This window comes from Schistocerca nitens, chromosome 7 (assembly GCF_023898315.1).
Source record: "Schistocerca nitens isolate TAMUIC-IGC-003100 chromosome 7, iqSchNite1.1, whole genome shotgun sequence".
In the NCBI taxonomy this organism is placed as follows: Eukaryota; Metazoa; Arthropoda; class Insecta; order Orthoptera; family Acrididae; genus Schistocerca; species Schistocerca nitens.
Genome location: NC_064620.1, coordinates 344460582 through 344482610, shown reverse-complemented (window position 1 = coordinate 344482610; position 22029 = coordinate 344460582). Strand labels below are relative to the sequence as shown.

General features: G+C 38.8%; 1 protein-coding gene across 2 annotated transcripts in view; it reads right to left on the bottom strand.

The window, feature by feature from the left end:
- The window catches only part of LOC126194804 (sodium-coupled monocarboxylate transporter 1-like), a 202557-nt gene that overhangs the window by 93344 nt on the left and 87184 nt on the right, over nucleotides 1–22029 (bottom strand). For both annotated transcript variants that reach the window (XM_049933116.1, XM_049933117.1), the window contains exons 6-8: nucleotides 17076–17143; nucleotides 10436–10590; nucleotides 362–502 (exon numbers count right to left, since the gene is read on the bottom strand). In XM_049933116.1, coding sequence (XP_049789073.1) covers nucleotides 362–502; nucleotides 10436–10590; nucleotides 17076–17143 — 364 coding nt within the window. The remainder of the gene's footprint in view (nucleotides 1–361; nucleotides 503–10435; nucleotides 10591–17075; nucleotides 17144–22029) is intronic.

The window sequence follows — 22029 nt, the reverse complement described above, 5'->3', positions numbered from 1 at the left end:
ATCTTTTCCAACATGGACGCTGCATGACCTTTAACCTCCATTGTTTTGGAAAACGTAAGAGAATGTACATAACTATTTCACATGACTTACTCTCAAGTGACTCTCAACTGGCAGGATGAAGTTAATGGAAATCAGTGGGTTCCAGCGTCTGGCCTCCCCTTGTGAACTGACTACCTCTCTGACTACCTCGTTTCACAGCAAGAACTGCCGTCCCACTGACATATGTACAGTTGTCTCCAATGCAGATGAAGCAAGCAGGTCATAGTGCATGCGGTATGTTTGCAACATTACTATAGTGGAAAGGTCGTTAACTTCCTACTCAGCGATATAACTGGCCTGGAGAAAGGTGTGGCGTACTCACAGCCTGGCCCTGGTGAGCGTGGGCAGCGACAGGTAGCGCTGCATCATCATCTGGTCGACGCTGGCGATGGCTATCAAGTGCACGGTGCCGCCCACCAGCACGCTGGGCAGTGACAGCCGCGCCGTCGGGTCCCAGTCCAGCCTGCGGGCGAGAGCCACTCGTCACCAGCCGCATGTAGCGTCGCAGCCGACCGAAGCAACACTGGATTCCGGTGTTTTATTGCATCATGTATTTTGTCATTGTCAAAAAAATGGCTCTGAGCACTATGGGACTCAACATTTGAGGTCATCAGTCCCTAGAACTTAGGACTACTTCAATCTAACTAACCTAAGGACATCCATGCCCGAAGCAGGATTCGAACCTGCGACCGTAGCGGTCGCGCGGTTCCAGTCTGAAGCGCCTAGAACCGCTCGGCCACAGTGGCCGGCTGTCATTGTCACAATGACAAGAATATTTAACAGTGTTTAATATTGCGTTATACCGGTTTTATGAATTTAGAAAATATAAGAATAATAATGTGATATATAGACTCTTAATTTCAGAAGTTCATTAATTTGGTACAGCATACCAGTGGCAGTAATAAAGGCTGTACTGATAATAGATGTAGCCACTGTTGCTAAAACTACTATTTGATCATGACGTCCTGAACGAGGGTGACCCTGCTATGGACTTGCAGAAGCCAACAGAAGTCAGTCGACTTTGGCCTACACCATTAGGTGGCGGAAGTGTGGCTTTTTTCTACCAGGCCTTCTCCTACCGCCTTGCCCCCCTAAGTTGCCAATGTTTTTGGAGTCAATGGGTGAACTTTGCTTTCTCCTCTCCCCATACCTCCCTTAGAATCCGTTCAGAACGTTGTGAACAAATTGTATGAAAAGACTTAGCTGGAAAATGCGGGGATCTGCAGTTTTTACCTGGACATTGGCACAACTAGTGAGCAGGTGAGGCGAATCTGTGCGTTACCCTATCTCTGTTTCTCTATTCTTATGGTCCCATGTGATTATAATTAAATTGACAGTGTTCAGAGCGCTGCAGTGAAGGCTACAAACATCGCAGAGCACTGAAACATCGTAGGTACGATCATTAATTGGTGCGCTGTCAGAGTATGGTGAAAAACAGTAGTTCCACTTCCTGCCATCAGGTGAAAAATGGCGCTTTAAACAGTTAGAATGTGAAATGTTTCCTGTTTCGACATCAGTGTGCTGTTTGTTGCTTGGCGATTCGTGTTTATTTCTTTTGTGAAGTGAGTGTCGGTGTAAAGGGTTTAGAAGGTTGAAGTTTTCCGTGTGAAACGCAGTGGCTATTGAGAAGAAAGACCGTGCACTCCTGGTAAAGCTGCTTTATCCGAAAGGCAGCAGTAGTAGCTCTGCATTGCGGGAGTATCGCTGGTAGAAACAGCTGCGAAGAGGACCCATGTCAATAAGTAGATTAAATAATATGATCAAACAATATGAAGAAACAGATGAATCAAATGATGTAGCAGGGAGAGGGAGGCGACCCATTCCAAGGCAATGAAGTTGCTGTAGTTACAGCCGACTGTGGATGATATTCCACAAATTCTGCAGCGAGTGCTCGAGTCATGTTACGGGAATTGTCTTTCCTTCGTCAACAGTTCAAAAGATTTTGCAGCGCATTTTACACTGGTACCCCTACAAGATTCAGAATGTGCACCAAATTAAGCCACAAGATAGGCTACAAAGCCTTGACTTTTCCCCTCGTTTTTTGGCGTGCATGGAAATGGACGAAACGTGGTCAGAGAATAATGGACGAGTATCGTTTTACTCTGCACGGTGTTGCAAAAGCACAGAACTATCGTGTATGGGGCTCCACTCTGCCACTTGTTGTGCAAGAACATCAGCTGCATTCAGTTTATGTGACTGAGTGGTGTGGTTTCACAAGCTCCTTCATTCTCTATTCGTTTTTCTTCGAGGAGATATGACACTTTGCGGTGGACGCACATCTCCACACTGCAAGGATCTCCTTGATGGGGCCACACAAAAAAATCTATACGTGTCACTTTTCCTGCAGGAGACCCGCGCTGTTTCCATACCATGGTCTGGATTTAGCACTCTGGTTCAAAGTGATGATCCATTAAAACAAGTTCTCCATCATTAGCATGATGGCCCAGTAGCTGCTGGCAGATGCGCTAGTGTTCTTCGTCGAGTTGCTTTCGGATACGTCTTTCACAGACCTTATGGTAGTTGAGCTTGATATCATATGCAGAACCACGCTTAAAATGCATTCGTCAACAGTCATTCGTCAGTTATTGAAGATCAGATCACGCTTGTTAATATTGACATCATTCATGGATTTAATTGTAGGTCCTTCTCTTATCTCTTCCATTACGCTTCTTCGGCAGCTTTTGAGTTGTTCAGTTCACTGGTAAGGACTTGGTGTGAGAAAAAGTTACCCTCGCCTTTCGTGAATTTCAGTTCCTGGTCAACTTTAGGCCACAAAATACGGATTACTGAACACCGTTCTTCATTGGCGCAAATGGAGAGTAGTGCAGCCACCTTTACGTCGCGAAACAGCGAAGAAAACTTATGTGATAACTCTGAGACCCGTCACATGCGATGAGAATGACGCAATTTAGCGGCTGGCCAGCTCACGAAGCTATATTGCCAAACTAAAGGCGATTAGAATGAAAGTGAGTATCAGTTAATAGAATAAACAGCCAATCAGTTGCCGGAAGTTTGTTTATTTAAATTTGACCTAGGTTTCGACACTACTGTGAGTATCTTCATCTTCTGTGTTACTCGATTACATTAATTAAAAAGTTTTAGACGTTTTCTTTCATTCAAAAGCAATAGCTGCTTCACTCTTAAAATTTCAATGGACATTTTGGTTATAATTACTGTATGTGACTTCATCTGATTCGTTTGTGATACATGTAATAAGTTTTAATTAATGTGACTAAGTAGCATGACGAAGTTCTTAAGAAGATACTCATAGTATTATTAAAACCTACGCCAAGTTTATTTATTTAAACTTGCGGCAACTGATTAGCTATTTACTTTATGAATCAAAGCTTACTTACAGTTGATGTTCCTACCATGTTCAAGATTGGGAAAGTGCATATATTTGTTGACTTGCCATCATAGATCATCCAGTGAGCAGAAGACGACAGAGTAGTCGGCTTGTATCGCATCCCTCCCCTCTTCCTTCTTGTCATGTAAAACAAAAAAACCCCACCCACAGTGGGTATTGTATAGTTTAGTTTAGTCTATTTTTCTAGGAATGGTGATTTATCGAAGTACGGAGGCGTGCTGAAAAGTAATGCTTCCTACCTTTATTTAAGTGAAAATTCTGATAGATAAAAAAAAAGTTGAAACTTCTTGGCAAATTAAATCTGTGTGCCGGACCTAGACTCGAACTCGGGACCTTTGCGATGGTAGAGCACTTGCGCGTGAAAGTTTTAATGTGCCAGGAAGTTTCACATCAGCGCACACTCCGCTGCAGAATGAAAATCTCATTCTGGAAACATCCCCCACGCTGTGGCTAAGCCATGTCACCGCAATATCCTTTCTTCCAGGAGTGTTAGTTCTGCAAGTTTCGCAGGAGAGCTTCTGTGAAGTTTGGAAGGTAGGAGACGAGGTACTGGCAGAAGTAAAGCTGTGAGGACGGGTCCTGAGTCATGCTTGGATAGCTCCGATGGTCTCGGTCCGGCACACAGTTTTAATCTGCCAGGAAGTTTCATATCAGCGCACACTCCGCTGCAGAGTAAAAATCTCATTCTGGAAACCAACGTTCATAGCATTTTACATCTTTTTTCTTCATGTCCATGTAGTTGCAGGCCTTTGCTGCTAGAGGACTCTGGATTGAACCGTGTAACATGGCGGTATGTAACGCAACTACTCCGATGCGTGGGAAACAGCATGCTGTAATCAGTTTTTGAATTCAAAGGGTTAATCCATACATAGTGCATCCTCTCCTTCAGCACGAAAATGCCAAACCATACACAAGCAGTGAGACATCAGCGAGAATCCGACGTCTTGGTTTCACTGACGTGGATCAACTCCAATACAGCCCCGACTTGGCTCCATCTGACTTTCATATTTTTCCAAAACTTAAAGAACCTCTTCGAGAACTTCAATTTGATACTGATGAAGCGGTGCAATGAGAGGTCAGGACGTGGTCCTGTCAACAAAGTCAGACATTCTACAGTGACGGTATCATCATACTGGACTCTTTTTGGGAGCGATGTGTTTGCCGCCAGGGAGATTACGCTGAGAAATAAATACGTAGATATGAAGACTCAGTTTTGTTTTATTTAAAAAGTTTTAAGGGTTTACGCATAAGAAATTCAGAGGCACTGCTTTCCAGCACGTCCTCGTAGTTAGTATAAAGTCTCATTTACCAACGTTCAGTGTTTATTTTCATTTCCAAAGGAGAACACAGGCTGTTTGCTGTGCTACGGATATCAGTTCGTAATATTATGTTAGTATTCGCAGCATTTTATCCACAATTTTCTTCCTCTTCTTCTTCTTCTTCTCCTTCTTCATTTCACGTATTAGACAAACTGTTACGGTACTCTCTCTCTCTCTCGTATGGTCACCCTGCATTTCTTCTTCCAGTGCATTTGTAACTGATAGCCTTTACTGGGAATCTTTCTTCACCCATACGTTCTACATGCTCCTTCCATTGCTCCTATTTTCCGTGATTTTTGTTTAGGTTATACATTCCGAAATCTCTCCTTGCATCTTCATTTCTTTTTCGATACTTCCTTGTCCAGCCATCCACTCTTCTTGGAAGTTTCATTTCTTTGGCCTGTGTTCTACTTTCTTGGAGTCTTATTCTTGCCCATGATTCATTGCCATAAGTGTTAGTACTGCTATTGTTTTATAAAAGCTTCAGCTTGGTTCCTTCTCTGAGTTTATTCTGCAAACTTTTTGCAATGGTTCCACATATGGAAGTAAACTTATTTTATTTTTGTTCCATATCATGGTTATATTCATAAGTGATGTCGCATCCTAGATATTCTAAATATTTTACTTGCTCCAACATTTAATTATTCGAGACTATTTTAGATGTTTCTGACTGTCATGAAATGCCATCACTTTCATTTTATCTACCGACAATGTTATGTTGTAATCTGAGGCTATCATCTGCAAACTCACTGACTACCGTCTGGAGTTCATCTTCATTCTCTGTAATTATAGCTAGGTTTTCTGCATATAAAATCACATTTAGTCCATTGTCACTATCTTAAAGAATTCAATTTTTGTTCAAAATTTTCCATTTGCTGATAACTTCATCGGTATACAGGATGTTTCAAAATTACACTGACAAACTTCGAGGGGACGTAGAAGTTGTCTTCAGGAACAATATGAGGATAGGAACCCGTTCCCGGGAAACGTTATCCAAAGACGCTGCAAAGTGTCGAAGTTAAAGGCACCGGAGCCTGTGTATGTATGTATACACAGGGCGATTCCATGATGATGTTACAAACTTCCAGAGATAATGGATAAGAATAAATGCATCAATTTCAGGTAAGTGACTCTCGTTGGGAAACGAAATAGTCAAAAGTTATAAGCGAAAAACCTGATATTTGTGACGGTGGAATATATGCACTGGTCCTGTTGTTGCTGAGATTGTGGGGTAGACAACTTTAAGGTGGTAGTATGGACCGAGACAAAAAAAAATGAAAATAAAAAATGCAAACCGTAAGAGCTGTGAGCATTTGTTCATTTCGCTATAGTGAAACACATCGCTTTATTGAACAAGTATAGCTCTTAAGATATGTAATGTAGAGGCCTAGTTTACTGGATTTTTTTGCTTCTTTGTGTCCATACAACCTCCACCCAAAATGTGGAACGCAGAAATTGCTGTAGAAGATATTTTCACAGGCGCTGACACGAATTACTTCGACGCTTTGTAGAGTCGTTGGATATTTCCGGACATTGGTTCATAACCTCATTTTGTTCCTCAAGACACTTTCTACAGCTCTTAGAAGTTTGTGAGGTTGTTAATGTAATTTTGAAACACCTTATATATTTCTGTTTGAAGAATTTTAGAGAAATACATGTCCTTGCCTTACCAGTTTGTTTGTGTTCATCAGATTTGTTGTTGTATTTCCCATATATATATAACAAATTCGATGTTTGTATATAGGCTTTTAAAAGCATTTACAAGGTGAGATGGATAACCTCGTTATGCCATAATATTGCACAGCATTTCTATATTCACATTATCGACTGCTTTCTCAAAATCCACAAAAGGGTGATGGGTTTTCGCAATGAACTCTCGTATCTTTTCCATACATACATACATTAATCCTTGTTCCATAGATAATGAATGCGACATTTCATAAAGATGTGGACATGTCACTTTAACATAAGTTTTCCTTATGCAAAATAATTAATAAATTTTTTGTACAGTTACTACTTCATATCTAAGAATTCATCTATTGAGTAAAATGAGTTGTCATTCACAAATTCTTTTAATTTGCTTTTAAATGTTGGTTGGCTATCTGTCAGACTTTTAATACTATTTGTCAAATGACCAAAGATTTTTGTGGCAGTGTAAGTCACCCCCTTCTGTGCCAAAGTGAGATTTAATCCTGAATAGCGAATATTATTATTTCTTCTAGTGTTGTAGCTATGCACTTCGCTGTTATTTTTGAATTGGGATGGGTTATTAATGACAAATTTCATATGTGAATATATGTATTGCGAAGGTACTGTGAATATCCCAAGTTCCTTTAATAAATGTCTGCAAGGTGATCTTGGACGGGCTCGAGCTATTATTCTCATTACACGCATTTGTGCAATGAATTCTTTCTCTCTTAGTAACGAATTTCCCCAAAATATGATGCCATATGAAAGTAGTGAATGAAAATAAGCATAGCAGGCTAATTTACTGATATGTTTATCACCAAAATTTGCAATAATCATAATAGTATAAGTAGCTGAACCTAACCATTTCAGCAGATTATCAATGTGTTTCTTTCAATTCAAGTTCTCATCAATGCATACACCCAGGAATTTGAGTATTTTGCCTTAGCAACAGACTTCCGTTCATAGTCTATATTTATCAATGGTGTTATTCCATTTACTGTGCAGAATTGTATAAACTGTGTTTTCTCAAAATTTAGTGAGTCTATTTCCAAAGAATCACTTAATAATTTTCTGAAGGACATTATTTCCAATGTCTTCAGCTGATTCTTGCTAGTTGGGTGTTATTACTATATTTGTACCATCAGCAAAAAGAACTAGCTTTGCATCTTCATGAATGTAGAATGGCTAGTCGTTAATATATATTAAGAACAATAAGGGACCCAAGACTGAACCCTGTGGGACACTATTATTGGTACCTCTGCAGTTAGAGGACTCTGCCGGTTTTTGCAGACTATCTGTACTGTTAATTTCTACCTTCTGCATTCTTCCAGTTAAGTATGAATTAAACCATTTGTGCACTGTCCCACTCATACCACAATACTTAAGCTTATCTAGAAGAATTTCATGATTCACACAATCAAAAGTCTTTGAGAGATCACAAAATATCCCAATGGGTGATGTTCAGTTATTCAATGCACTTAATATTTGTTCAGTGAAGGCATATATAGCATTTTATACTGAAAAACCTTTCTGAAAACCAAACTGACATTTTGTTAGTACTTCATTTTTGCAAATATGTGATACTGCTCTTGAATACTTTGCTTTTTGAAAAATTTTGGATAAAGCTGTGAGAAGTGGGATTGGTCGGTATTTGTTAGTATCAGATCCATCCCCTTTTTAATGCAATGGTTTACCAGTAATGTATTTCAGTCTATCTGAAAAAATGCCCTGTTTCAATGAGCTGCTACATATGTGGCTGAGAATCCTACTTATTTGTTGGGAACAAGCTGTTGGAAATGCCATCAATGTGAGCTTTTACTTTTGAGTGAATTTATTATTTTCCTAATTTCGGTGGGAGAGGTGAGTTGAATTTCAATTTCAAGTTGCATAGGTACTACATCTTCCACATATTGCCTTGCATTTTCTAATGACTAGCTGGACCCTATTTTCTCTACAACATTTAAAAAGTGATTATTAAAAATGTTTTCTACTTCTGAGTTCTTGTTAACAAACTTTTTATTGTGTTTGATAGAAATACAGCCTTCCTGTGCTCTTGGTTGCCCTGTTTACCTTTTCACAATATTCCAAATTGTTTTAATTTTATTATCAGATGTGCTAATCTCAGACTTAATGCACATACTTCTGGACTTTTTAATAACTTTTCTTAATACACTGCAGTAGTTTTTATAATGTTTCACTGTTGCAGAATCATTACTGCTCCTAGCCATAAGATACATTTCCCTTTTCTGTTTCGCCGGCCGAAGTGGCCGTGCGGTTAAAGGTGCTGCAGTCTGGAACCGCAAGACCGCTTCGGTCGCAGGTTCGAATCCTGCCTCGGGCATGGATGTTTGTGATGTCCTTAGGTTAGTTAGGTTTAACTAGTTCTAAGTTCTCGGGGACTAATGACCTCAGCAGTTGAGTCCCATAGTGCTCAGAGCCATTTGAACCATTTTTGAACCTTTTCTGTTTACAAGATATTTTTATCCCTTTAGTAAGCCATGGCCTTTTACATGGTTTCTTACAATTACATTTCACTATTTTTTTAGGGAAACTGTTTTCAAATATACTCACAAAGGTATCATGAAATAGGTAAAATTTTAAATTAGCATCATGTTCCCTGTACACCTCATCCCAGTCTGTTGCAAGCTTTCCCTAAAATTTTGAATTGTTAAATCGTTGATTGAATGCACTTTTTGGAGGACTGTTTTGCATTACTGTATGGAGCTATAACATATACTGTAACTAGCTGTGCATCATGATCAGACAGACCATTCTTAACAGGATTAGCTTTTATTTAATTAAATTCATCTTGGTCTATGAAAATATTATCTGTCAGTGTGCTGCTTTCCTGTACCACCCGAGTAGGAAAATCAATAACTGATATCAAATTCAAAGAACCAAGTAATGCTTCAAGGTTAAGCTTTCTATGGGACTCTTTCAGAAAATCTACATTGAAATCCCTACAAACAATAATTTGTCTGACAGATAGTACAACAAAGAATCCAAGTTTTTCAAAAATTGTTGAAAATTTCCCAATGGGGACCTATACATGACTACAATTATAAAAGTGCCATTATTTAGTTTAAGGTCACATGCACATGCTTCTGTATGTTGCTCTATACAAATTTTTTTAGTTTCCAAATTTTTCACACTATGACTGATTTTAACATGTATGGCAACTCCTCCTCTCTCCATAGTTTCTCTACTTACATATGCTGGAAGCTTATACCAACCTACATTTACCATTTCCATACCAGTGACTATATGATGTCCAGACAGGCGTAGTACATCTTTTCCACCCTCAGTTTCTAAATCTTCTAAATAAAGAAGAAGCTCATCTACTTTGCTGCAGTGTAAAAACATGGTCAATAGTTGATCGTCCTTTCCTAAAACCAGATTGTTCTTCAGACATTAGCTTTTCCATGACATTTTTAAGTCCTGACTTCAAGATCTTGGCATTTCATTTATAGGCTGCATCCAGAAGGCTTATGTTTCGATCGTTATTACATTTATTTTCATATGTAGATATTACTTCAGCTCTTAGCCAGTCTTTTGATACCTTCTTATTTCTTCAATATATATTGAAGATGTGAAGAAGCCCTAGATGTAAGAATAACTCTCCGTATTTCCACAGTTTCGTAGTAATACCATCTGAATCAGTGACTTTCCTATTTTTTGTAGCTTTCAGAACTTCTGTCAGTTCTGTCACATGTACAAAGAAAACTGCGGCACAACAGAATTAACAACAAGCGTCCTATAAACGAGAAACATAGTGCAAGCAGTCAGTGTGTTATTTACTTTTATCATGTACATTGGATATGTTGCGTCAGTGCTAAGAGTGTCAATATAAGTAGGCATTAATTTTAATTTATTCTAGCTCAGTAAATGAACCATGATTGCATCAGTATGGAATCTGCAATATGAGACCCTATACTACGTAGAGCACAGTGTGTGTACAGTGTGGTAGCGATGTGTGTCGTGTTCACTAGACGTGCAGAGTCAGAAGAGTCGACGTACTCACAGCGGCGGCTCGATGCGGGCAGACGCCACGTTTCGGCTCCAGACGACGCCAAAGCCGCCGACGTCGAGCGTACCCTTGACGACCACCAGCATCACCCCGCCGAACATAACCAGCGTCTGCACCGCGTCCGTCCACACCACCGCCTTCAGGCCTCCCTGCAATGCCGCACCACCTCATGTACCACATAACAGCACTGGATCTCATATCTACAAGTACTTCTGCATCTACAGGGGCTGGAAACTCTAAAAACACAATACATTACTGTGCTGTGGTAGGGGAACTCTTCTGCAGAGTGCCTTTGGATCCTGTGGCCTGTAATGCCGCTTGTGCCAAGATCCGGGGTTTTGGGTGATAATTGATTAAATTATGTTTTGGAATTTATGGGATTCTGTGTGTTTGTCTGGGGTTTTAGCTGGCCTGTGCCAGTACGTTTTCCCCCTTCCTCGCCCGGGGGTCGTACGTAAAGTTTAAGGTGATCGTTTCCTGACTTGTTTACCGTTTCTTGCCGACTTCTCTGCATAGACTGCCGAATCTGTAATTTTTGGTCTATGCCATGTTATAGATGCTTCAAGTTGGTTCGCACACTTCCCTTGGTAATGACATCTGCGCACCTACGAGATTGAGTAATGTTTTGAACTATTGTAAGCTGGCTGTTGTCGCCGTGTGTGTTAAATTTTAACTTGTATTTGAGTTTGGTGTAATTGTATTTAGTTAACTGAGCTAATTTTATCTTGCCTACTGGTGCGATGTCAGAAAAAAAATTAACTATCATAAATTTAATCTTACCTGTGAAGCCATATTTGTGAAGACTTGTTATTTAAACTTCATTATCTTTCCAGCTTGCCCTTTGCTACTGTATTAAAAGTGTTTGTTGTTTTGACTAATCGCAGATGCTTGCATTAAAGAACTAAAGCTGATTTGAAAGATTGAGAATTAGTGTAACTGTTCACTCCAATAAAGCCACCCTGTTAAAAGAAAAATTTTGGTGCTACCATTTGTTTCCCCCTTGTTCCACTACCACGGCTCAGTTATTATGTCTAATACGGTGTAGGAAAACCGTTGGCATTTAAAATGATTCTACTTATCTCGGACTGGATAAATACAGGGCCTGTATGGTTCTCAAGGGTCTCATATACCATTCTTCCTGAAAAATAGTGCGGAGTTCAGGTAACTATGTTGAGATGGATAGCGATCATGAGTCCTTCTCTCTAAAGTAGACCACAGAGGTTCATTGACATCTGGTGACCATCGTGACAAATCGTCCTCGTGCTCAGAAAACCGGTCCTCTACGATGCGATGTGTGTGAACAGGGGCCCTGTGTTTTTGGAACACAGCATCATTACTGGGGAATGAACATTGTACCGTGGGATGGACCTGCTCAGTCAGACCGGTAGCATAATCTATGGTAGTAATGTAATGAAGCGCATGGAATACCACGATATGGTTTCCCATATCACCACAAATATGCCTCCCCCCCCCCCGCCCCCCATCCCCCCCAGTTTCACTCTTGGGATTTAAACTGTGCCAGAATTTGGAAACAGCGCGACACGAGGCTCATCCGACCAAATAACTTTCTTTCACCGTTCCACAGTCCAGGTCTTATGGCTTCGGCATAATGTCTCCCTGTTACTGGCATCTGCATCACGGATGAGTGGTTTTGGTATTCCGTCTCGGGCTGCAGTCTCCTGCTTACGGAGTTCCCTTCATGTTGTTTTGGGGTCGCGAGTGCCACTTTCAGTTGTGCACTGACTTTTTCGGCTCTCGTTATCTCATATTTCGTCACAATCCTCTTCAATTACCGTCAGTCACGGTCATTCATCACACATTTCTGTTCGCGTTATGACTTAGCGGATGATGTTTTTCATCTTTCCCTGTATGTGGTTAAATATTCGAGAGGGTACTGCTTGGAACAACAAACATCTCGGCTCCCTTTGTTATGGAAGCACCCACCACACGAGAACCAACGATGTACTTTTGTTTAAGTTCACTTAGTTCTGATATAAAGCACTCGCAACAACACATCAGGCTGTTCTGACCAAGTTTCATACTTATGTCGTGCTGAGGGTGTTGCACAGGTGCTGTTCGTCGTAAAATACAATAACCCAACCTGGAGGTGTGGCTAGCATCTGCATTTATCTTCAATCATGCATTTCTTGTGGTGTTTTCATACTTTTTTGCAACCCCTGTACACCTGTAATTACTTATTTCACAAGCAAATGCACAATATGTAGCACAGGACACTTGGGACCAGTACTAGTCTTTTCCCTTCCTGGTCCATTCCAAAATCGAGTGAGCGGGAATGATTACTTGAATGCCAATGTACTAGCAATAATCTCGCTTATTCCGTTCTTACAGGTGTTAGATCTTTCCCCATAAATCACATCGTCCATTCGCGTTCTCTGCATTTAATCTTAGGTTCTCGTTCCATTTCATGCCCTTTAGTGACGTTTCGTGACGTTTTGACTGTTAATCGATGTGACTGTGCCCGTCAACATACAACTAATACTGCAATCGAACACCTACAGGAATGCTTCTGCTGCCAGTCTACACAACCTTACTCTCTTCTACATATAGAGTTCGTTGTCATTCATCACGCCATATAAGAATACCAAGTCATCCTCATCATCTACAGTCACTCAACGATGTAACGTTGCAGTGCACAACAGCATCACGAGTTAATGGCCTCAAATAGCTGCCCACACTATCCTACACATTGCCTACGCACGTGGTGGAGGGAGAGTGGTCCTATCACACTTCCCTGACGCCCTACTGATACTACCTTCTCTGATGAAAACTCATCGTCTAGGACAAAACACCTGGATCTGTTACTGAAAAAGTCTTCGAGCAACTCAAATATCTGACAAAGAACCCTTGAGTGTGAGGTCGCAAGTTCAGTCTTTAGTAAACTAAACTCCTCCCGAACAGGCCATGAAGGCCCAACGGTACCGACCGGCCGCCGTGTCATCCTCAGCCCATAGGCGTCACTGGATGCGGATATGGAGGAGCATGTGGTCAGCACACCGCTCTCCAGGCCGTATGTGAGTTTCCGAGACCGGGGCCGCTACTTCTCAATCAAGTAGCTACTCAGTTTGTCCCATAAGGGCTGAGTGCACCCCGATTGCCAACAGCGCTCGGCCGACCGGATGGTCACCCATCCAAGTGCTAGCCCAGCTCGACAGCGCTTAACTCTGGTGATCTGCCGGGAACCGGTGTTACGGCGGCAAGGCCGTTGGCCTCAATCTTTAGTAAGGCTCATATGAAAGTGTTATGTCAACAGTTATGACAGGAAGGATATTAGCTGCTAATGATACACCATGTGCATCAGGATGGCGACAAAAAATGAGTCCGGAGGTGCAGAGAGCAGTCTTCTATGCGATTTAATTATGTATTACACTTGACAATATGAACCTCGCCGACATTTATAAATGTTCAAAACAAATCATCAATGCCGAATGAAAAATGGAGCGAAACAGTGATGACAAATGTTCGCATCATCAAAATCGAAGGCGAATTGCTTGTGAGCTACAAACCGTGCAGGACGTTCAGCTAAGTATCTGTTCTTAAGGAGTACATATAGAATCATATTTGAAAACGGGTGGATAAGAAATGACGGAATGTGATGGCATCCAACCGAATGCGAAACAGTCTGTCGCAGAGATTATCGTGAAACTGGCTATCCTTCAAAGTGTAGCTACAGATAGTGCGAAATGTTTTATAGGTGTGAGAGAAACGAACATCCAGAGACTGATTTTGTCCAGTGGTTTCAGGTGATATGAACTGCAATGCCACACACTTTTCAGGAGGGACAGTTTGCTCTAAAGATACGCAAGCCAGTAATCAAGCAAAAGCAAGTTATTTTGGCATGCTATTGTCCAAAAACAGTGCTCATGCCAGAGTTGTATTTCACTTACACCCGTTTTCCCACTCTTTCTTGCTGTGACGTAACTATTCCTTACTGCACTTGCGAGATCGCGCACACGAGAAAGAATCGTAGTGGGAAGAGCACCTCCAACTTCTTGCAGCACAGTAAATAATTTCCCGGCCAATTTACCGTCCAAATTAACAGTCGGGATAATTGTATACAAGTGTGTTAAGGCATTGATGTTAGTCTGTCTTGATAAAACTCTCTTGGTATCTCTAAATTCTAGGATTCCTTTCATGTGAATTCGCTCTTCAAATCCCGATTGGTCGGAGTTGAACACAAATTCCTTACTAAACGATGGGATAAGCTTGTTTATCTCATCTACAAATTTTCGGGCCGATTCCACAGTTTGTTGTGCATCGTCAAGTTAATGCTTTGTTTGAAGTTTCGTTGTCTTACGTCTTCCATTTGTGTAGTACTGTTTGAAGTTATGCAACCTTCCACTGCTTCCCCTCAAATCATTGTAATCTACGTCACGCCCAATTTGATGCGCATAACGCAGTAGGTCAATATCACGCACACGCTCTAAATTGTATGGAGCATCCTTGAAAAATGCAAACACCAGTTTTTGTAACAAGTGTTCCTTGTCCTCCCTTGTGTATCTGTTGTTTTACTTGTGCACTGCATGGTCATACTGCTGCGGACTTATTCGAAATCTGTTCCTAAGTATTATTTCACTATCCTGCGGATGATCTTCCGTTTATGTGTCTATGTTTAGTACCTGCTCCTTGGACGACGATTGTCCTCCAGTATGTTTAACTGGAGACGGGATTTGAGGCTCCCAGTCCGAAAAGGACGGTGAACTACATAGCTAGACACCTGTTTCAGTACCACTTTCACTTGTTAAGCACGTATCGTCATCATTGAACTCCTAATATACGTGGTCTGCACAGTTGAGCATACACTTCACCACACATTCCATTGTCTCATCTTGCAGAATAGCTAGTATTTCAGCTGTCACTTCTTACTCTCTGCGTGAAATTCCTTGGGTTCCTTCCAGCTTTGTATCAACACCACTAGTTGTGTAGCGTTGCTGTGAGGTACTCATCGACTATGCAGTTCAACTACACTCCGTAGCCTCATGTTCTGCTCGCCATTGGATACCCCCATTTCCGTCTCCTGTTGCGATTCGTAGGCAATATTGTGGCTGCATGGTAGACAACACGTGGGGCGTCGATTGCCGTAAACACCATTGGCCTTTTGCGGCTACGCACTCAAGGAATTCCTTGTGAGGACTGTTCTTAACACAATACAGAGTCGTAATGAGCCGAAAGCGTTCTGGGACTCCAGATATATCGAATCTACCTGTTGGTCTGTACTCATAGTTCTCAGAACATTGCGTGCGGAAACGGAACTGTGTGTTTCACACAAGCAATGCTTTCCTACTTCCTTCTTATACACAGATTATTTTTTCCAGTTGCTTGGAACATGTTCTGAGTGTAAGAGATTCACCATAAATCTGAGCTAAGGAAGGGGAAAATGCCACAGAATACTATTTTAGTAAAACCGACCTGGAACCCATCAGGACTTGGAGCTTTAATTGTTCTCGTTTGATCCAGTGATTTTTTAACTTCAATAATGCTTATTCCTATGCCAGCCACATGAGAATTAATGCGGTGATTAAACGATGGTAACTCTGAACAATATTTCTGAGTGAATCTGATAATCACTAACAGCCTTAAATCCAGGTCTCCGCTATGGCCTATGTAGGCAGTTTTCAAGACTAATTTTCGTGATCAGTTACTTCAGGAACTGTTAGAGGTAGATGCTCTAGACAGTGGAGAGCCAAGTTCATTACTTTTACTAGTCTATTTTGTTAAGATGTACGTTATAGGAAATGAAATGTTAGTTTTTAAAACAATGCTTAACTTTTACCATTTTTATACGTTTTGGTTTCTTATATTGGAGCTGTACCAAATATATTTGTTATTCTAGATCCACAGGTTTCTAAAACTACCAGAAACAGCTAAATTAAACCATCATTTTAGTAATTATTATCTACTACGCTGTGCAAATTCAACATAATTCAGAGAGCTCTCCTCCTGGGTCTTACTTTTAGTTTCTTTATCTCTGCTTGTGATATACACTAATTTTCCCAATTCTCAAGATTTTTCCTTCTAATGCTCCCAGAATTTATATTTTTTATTTATTTGCATCACTGAAGTACTGATAGCATCATTTACCACAGACTTGAGTGCCTGATATCCAACAAAAACGCTTTTGGATATTATGGCAAAATAACATTGCTGAAAGACTAATTGACATTTTTAATTTTTCCAGCCACATATGTCTCAACTGCTCTAAGTTCACCAAATTCAATAAATTGTCTTTATTACCTCTAAACTAACATTAGACGAAATTTTGGTGAATGACCTGAACTCAAAATTCCGTTTCCTTGGCTATTTCAATTTACACCCTCTACGTAACATACTTCGTCAATAGTACGCTTATCATTAGGACCTCTGTCAATATACACTCACCAGACAAATTATTTGCCCTACTCTTGGAATAAAGGCAGTAAAAAAGTGTTTACAGAATGTGAACTACGTTGAGTTCGTGTGTCTAACACTAAGAGACGGATCAGGAATGTAACTCGGTCCCTGCCGTTCGCAGGCAATATGTTCCAGTTATGCTGTCCTAGTAGGTGTCACGGTACTATAACATAGGACTAGTTTTTCTCCATACCATCCAATATAATTATTACCATCTGGTACTCACCACACACGTGTAGAAGATGCATACAAGGCAAACCACAGAGGACACGATGTGCATGTTCACACCAGTAACTGCAACATGAAATATGAAAATTGACATTCACTTCTGTAACTCACAGAGTATAATTAATATTACCTTATACATGTTCATTTTTGCTGTATCTCGTACAGGATTGGTCTTAAAATAGAAAATATTGTGCTGCATAAAAATAGTTCAATTCTGCTCGGTAATACGTGAAAGTCGATTTGAGGCAAATAATTTGACCGGCATTAACTACTGAAATGCTAGCTTATGAGAGGCAGTGAAATAAAAACTGAACACCAGCCACTACGGGACCATGGAATAGTTCCGTTCAAAAGTAATCACCATCCGCCTTAAAACATTTATCCCACTGGTAGACGAGACTGTTTCGCAGAAAGCGGTCGGCCACTGAAGGATCCACACCGACTGAAACCGACGTCGACGCATATATTTCTTCGGGTCGCCAAAAGTGTGAAAATCACACGGTGAAAGATCTGGCCGTGTGGAGGATCTTGCAGTGTCGCTGAAATATTGCTTTCGTCACATTGTCGGTGTGGGAGCGGGCGTTATCGTACAATAGAATGATTCCGCCTGACAGCATTCCGACAGCCCGAGGGCAAATGGCAAATCAGCAGTGGGAACGTCCCATGTCTTCCCGCCAAAGAAATCCAAAGCTGTTCACAAAAGTTCCGGTAAGGTCATGATGACCTCCTCCTTCGACTGCAGTGGTCCTCTGCTCGTCGAGTTCCTCAATCAATGCGCAGACCTATGAAGTCACGTTTCAGAAACTGCGACGTGCCATAAAGTCAAAACGACCTGGAATGTTGTTGGACGCAATCATCTTGTTGCATGATAACGCGCGACCTTGCACCGCCAGTCAGACAAAGGTTACACTTTAGCGATTTGGTTGGAAACACTAGAACATCTTCCGAAAAATCCGGTTTTTCTACCATGTGATTTTCATATCGTTGGTGGCCTGAAAAAAGACATGTGCGGACGTCGGTTTCACTTGGATGAGTAGATGCCAGAGGGTGTGCTGTTGTAAATCCATCAGTGGGCGACCGCCTTCTACGAAACAGGAACTGATTGTCTGTTCTCTCGGCGGGATAAATGTTTTAATGCGTGTGTTCATTACTTTTGAATGGAAACACCCCATGGTCCCGTTGAGGCAGGTGTTCGGTCTTCATTTGACTACCGCTTACACATCATCGAAAGATAGGACACTTCATTTTCTGCAAAAATTTACTTTCTACCCCGTACAGGGAATGGAATAACATGCGCAACCATGCAACGTGGTGTTAGAGTGTTGTTCGTAGAAAAGATCCTAAACGACAGGAACCAGACCCGAGTCTAAGGCAATCGGTTTCAAATCCAAGAGGAATCGATAATGTAAGTGAATACAGGTCCGTATCGAACAGTTTCCGAGGGAAGTAGTATTTAGGTGTCTCGTTGTTGACATTAACACTTACACCCGAGAAAATCTACTTGTTCATGAGGAACAAAATGGGTTGTCACGAACGACAGACGCGCGTGCACACACATACACAAACACACACACACACACACAGACACACACAGAAACATGTACTTATACACATACATTGACGAGTACACACATAAAAATTGATTTGCGAACTAGTGTTATTCCTTAGATTTCAGGAAATATTTTAGAAAGTTTGTCAACAATACTCATCGACAAATCAAAAACTTTGACTGTTAAATCTAAGTTATGTTATCACCAAGAACATGAAATTTTTTAAGAATTGAATCTTATGTATTGAAACTATATTTTTTGTTCGCCTCCAGTCATAAAATTAAATTTAATAATTTGTTTGTCTTACACATTGTAAGTAATTTTTTTAAATCATCTAAGTATGGTGTTAAATCTGGTTTTCAGAATTAATTGGGTAAACGTTTATCAATATCTTTATTGGAACAATAATTTTGAAACATAGTTAAGATTTTCACATATACTTGTTTAGGTTCTAATAGTCTTATTTTCAAATATATTTTACTAATGGGATCCCAATCATTAAGTGACTCATTGATATGTACTATTCTTTTAGTTTTAAAATCAATATAAAATTCATATTCTTTAATAACTCCTTTCATTCTCTCTAAAATGACATTAAATAATTGTTGAGTGTACTGACGATTAAATATTATGATTTATGTGTGTTTTCTAATTCTTTATTTTCTCTATGATAGTGTCATGTTCTTTGCATTTTTCATGTAATGGTTTAGTTCCTTTATCATTTATAGCTCACCTGTTTTCTGATTTTGTTTCTGGACCACAATAATTACCACCATATAAATGCTTTTCAAATGGTAATTTGGTATTTTTCACTTTTCCATGATGTATGTGGTAAATAATAGAAATATCTGATTAATTAAGGAATTCCTTTTGGATCATTAATAATGAAATCAATAAACTAACTTCTTAATAATTGAGTTATTCCAATTTTTTCATTATGATAATTTTTATTTCCAGCTACTTCTTCACCATGAATTATTGTTAATCTATCAATTAAATCTCTAAAATCGTACATTATATTCAACTGTTTTTTTCAAATATTTATTTAGTAAGCCTTTACAAACTTTTTCAAATGAATCACCAAGATTTCTTTCTGAAAACTGGGAAAATATTCTTCAACAATTGTTCTTATGTAACTCTTATATTTTATATCTTTGCTTGATTTTATTTTATTTGGATTATTTTAATTAAATACAGAATTTGAGTTGAATAAAATTCTAGTACAATTTTGTGAATCAAGAGAATCAAATTCAGTTCCTTAATCATCCATAGTTTGTTTTCTAGTTAAAAGTTTCATTAATCCATCTGTTCCTTCTCACTGTTTTTCACCAATTTTTAATTTGACGCCATTGACTCTACTGGGGATTTTTCAATATATTTAATGTGTCCAAAATGCATAAATCCATAATCATTTTCTTCACTATGATTAACAAATTCTAGCATTCTTTCATGTATATTTATTTTTTAACATTTTTCTTTTAATTTTTTCTTTTCCATAGTATTTGAAAATTTTTTTATTTTTGAATGTCTTAAAGTTCATCAAGCTGTTGACTATCTTATTGTTGAAATAATGGAATACCATTAAATTCTTCTAAATAATGTAGATAATAAGGAACTATTTGTTTTTCTACATCTCTGTTTTCTTCAGTGCCTTGTAAAACTTTTTCTCCTAATCCCTCAATTCCGTGGTTAACTCCTTCTTTTGTATCCATAACTGGTTGAGCTCCTTTTTTAAACTTTTAATATGTCTCAGTTGTATTTCCATTTATTTAACTCTTCTTGTAATTGTTCTTTCAATTTTTTATTTCATTAGGTTCTTTAAACAAATTCTGAATCTATTTTCAAAACATTTATTGAGGAAAAAACATGATAATCATTTTATTTTATGACACTTCCTGGCACATGAAAATTGTGTTCCAGACCATGACTCGAACTCGTGACCTTGGCTTGATGGGCAAGTGCTCTATGTTATTTTTAACATTTATGTATATCATTTACATTCAATCTTTATGACTGATGTTGACATTCAGTATTTACATTCAACATTCCAGTTGAAGGTTATTATGTTTCACATTTAAAAATTTCTATATAAATATAAGTGTAATTTTTGGTTACACTTAAATTCCTTATAGTTTTAATGTTCAACATTTAAAATGTTTTAATATATCCCCTACATTTACCTTATTTAATTTTCCTTGTCGTATCTATTGTAAAATAGCAAATTCATCTTTATTCATTGTTAGTTACTACAGTTTCTTTAAATTCTAGACTCTTTAAATGACCACTAACAAATTCATGATAATGATGTTTTAAATTTGTATCATGAAGTCTAAAAATATTTAAAAAATTAAATATATCTCTAACTATTTGTTATTTTTGAATATGTTTGTTTTAGATAAAAGAAATCTATTCCTTTACTGAATTATTATCACATTCGTCTATTGGACTAACTTACTTTCTATTTTCAATACAAGTAACAATTTTCTAATTAATTTAGCCTCATTTTTGTCACATCTTCTTATAATTCTTGATCTTTTGGTGATCTAAACTTTTTGAATATACATATATATATATATGGGTAAATTTTTTCCAATTTATTCATTGAGGTGTTGAAATATAATGGTCAATCATTAGGTTTTTTTCCCACAACCACTTGGTTCTATATTTGCAAACCAATAGTATTTGTTAGAAGTTTACTGTGTTTAGTTTTTAATTTCTTTTCTAGAATTCTTATTTTGATTTCGAATCCATTATTTATTTACATACTTTTCTTAATATAAATTAGTAGGTTATTTCAATTGGGTGATAATTCCCCTCTTCTGAAAAAAGATTAACTGCTCCAATAAGAGATACTTATAAAAGTGTTTCACTAGTTTGTTTTATTCAATTTTTATAACTCCAAATATCGCTTGAAAACAATAAACTTTACTTTTATGAAGAAACAACAGAAATTCCAGTTGGTCAATATAGTTTGAAAAATTTAGAAAATTTATTGTTTCAATAAATCTAAATGTTCATGTTAAATTGGACAAAATTTTAAATAGAATTGTTATCAAAAGTGATAAAAAATTATGTATGGGTAAAGAAAATTGTATTGCTCAAATTTAATGATTTAATAATCAGATTATTGACCCTAATAAAAACAGTTGCTGAAGACGTTCCTAAAATTACTACATTCAAATTAATCAAGCCTTTTGACGTACCAGAAAGAAATCTCATAGCCCAAAAACTGGAAAACACAATGGGAGAATATAGCATATGTTGTTGTTGTTGTGGTCTTCAGTCCTGAGACTGGATTGATGCAGCTCTCCATCCTACTCTATCCTGTGCAAGCTTCTTCATCTCCTAGTAGCTACTGCAACCTACATCCTTCTGAATCTGCTTAGTGTATTCATCTCTTGG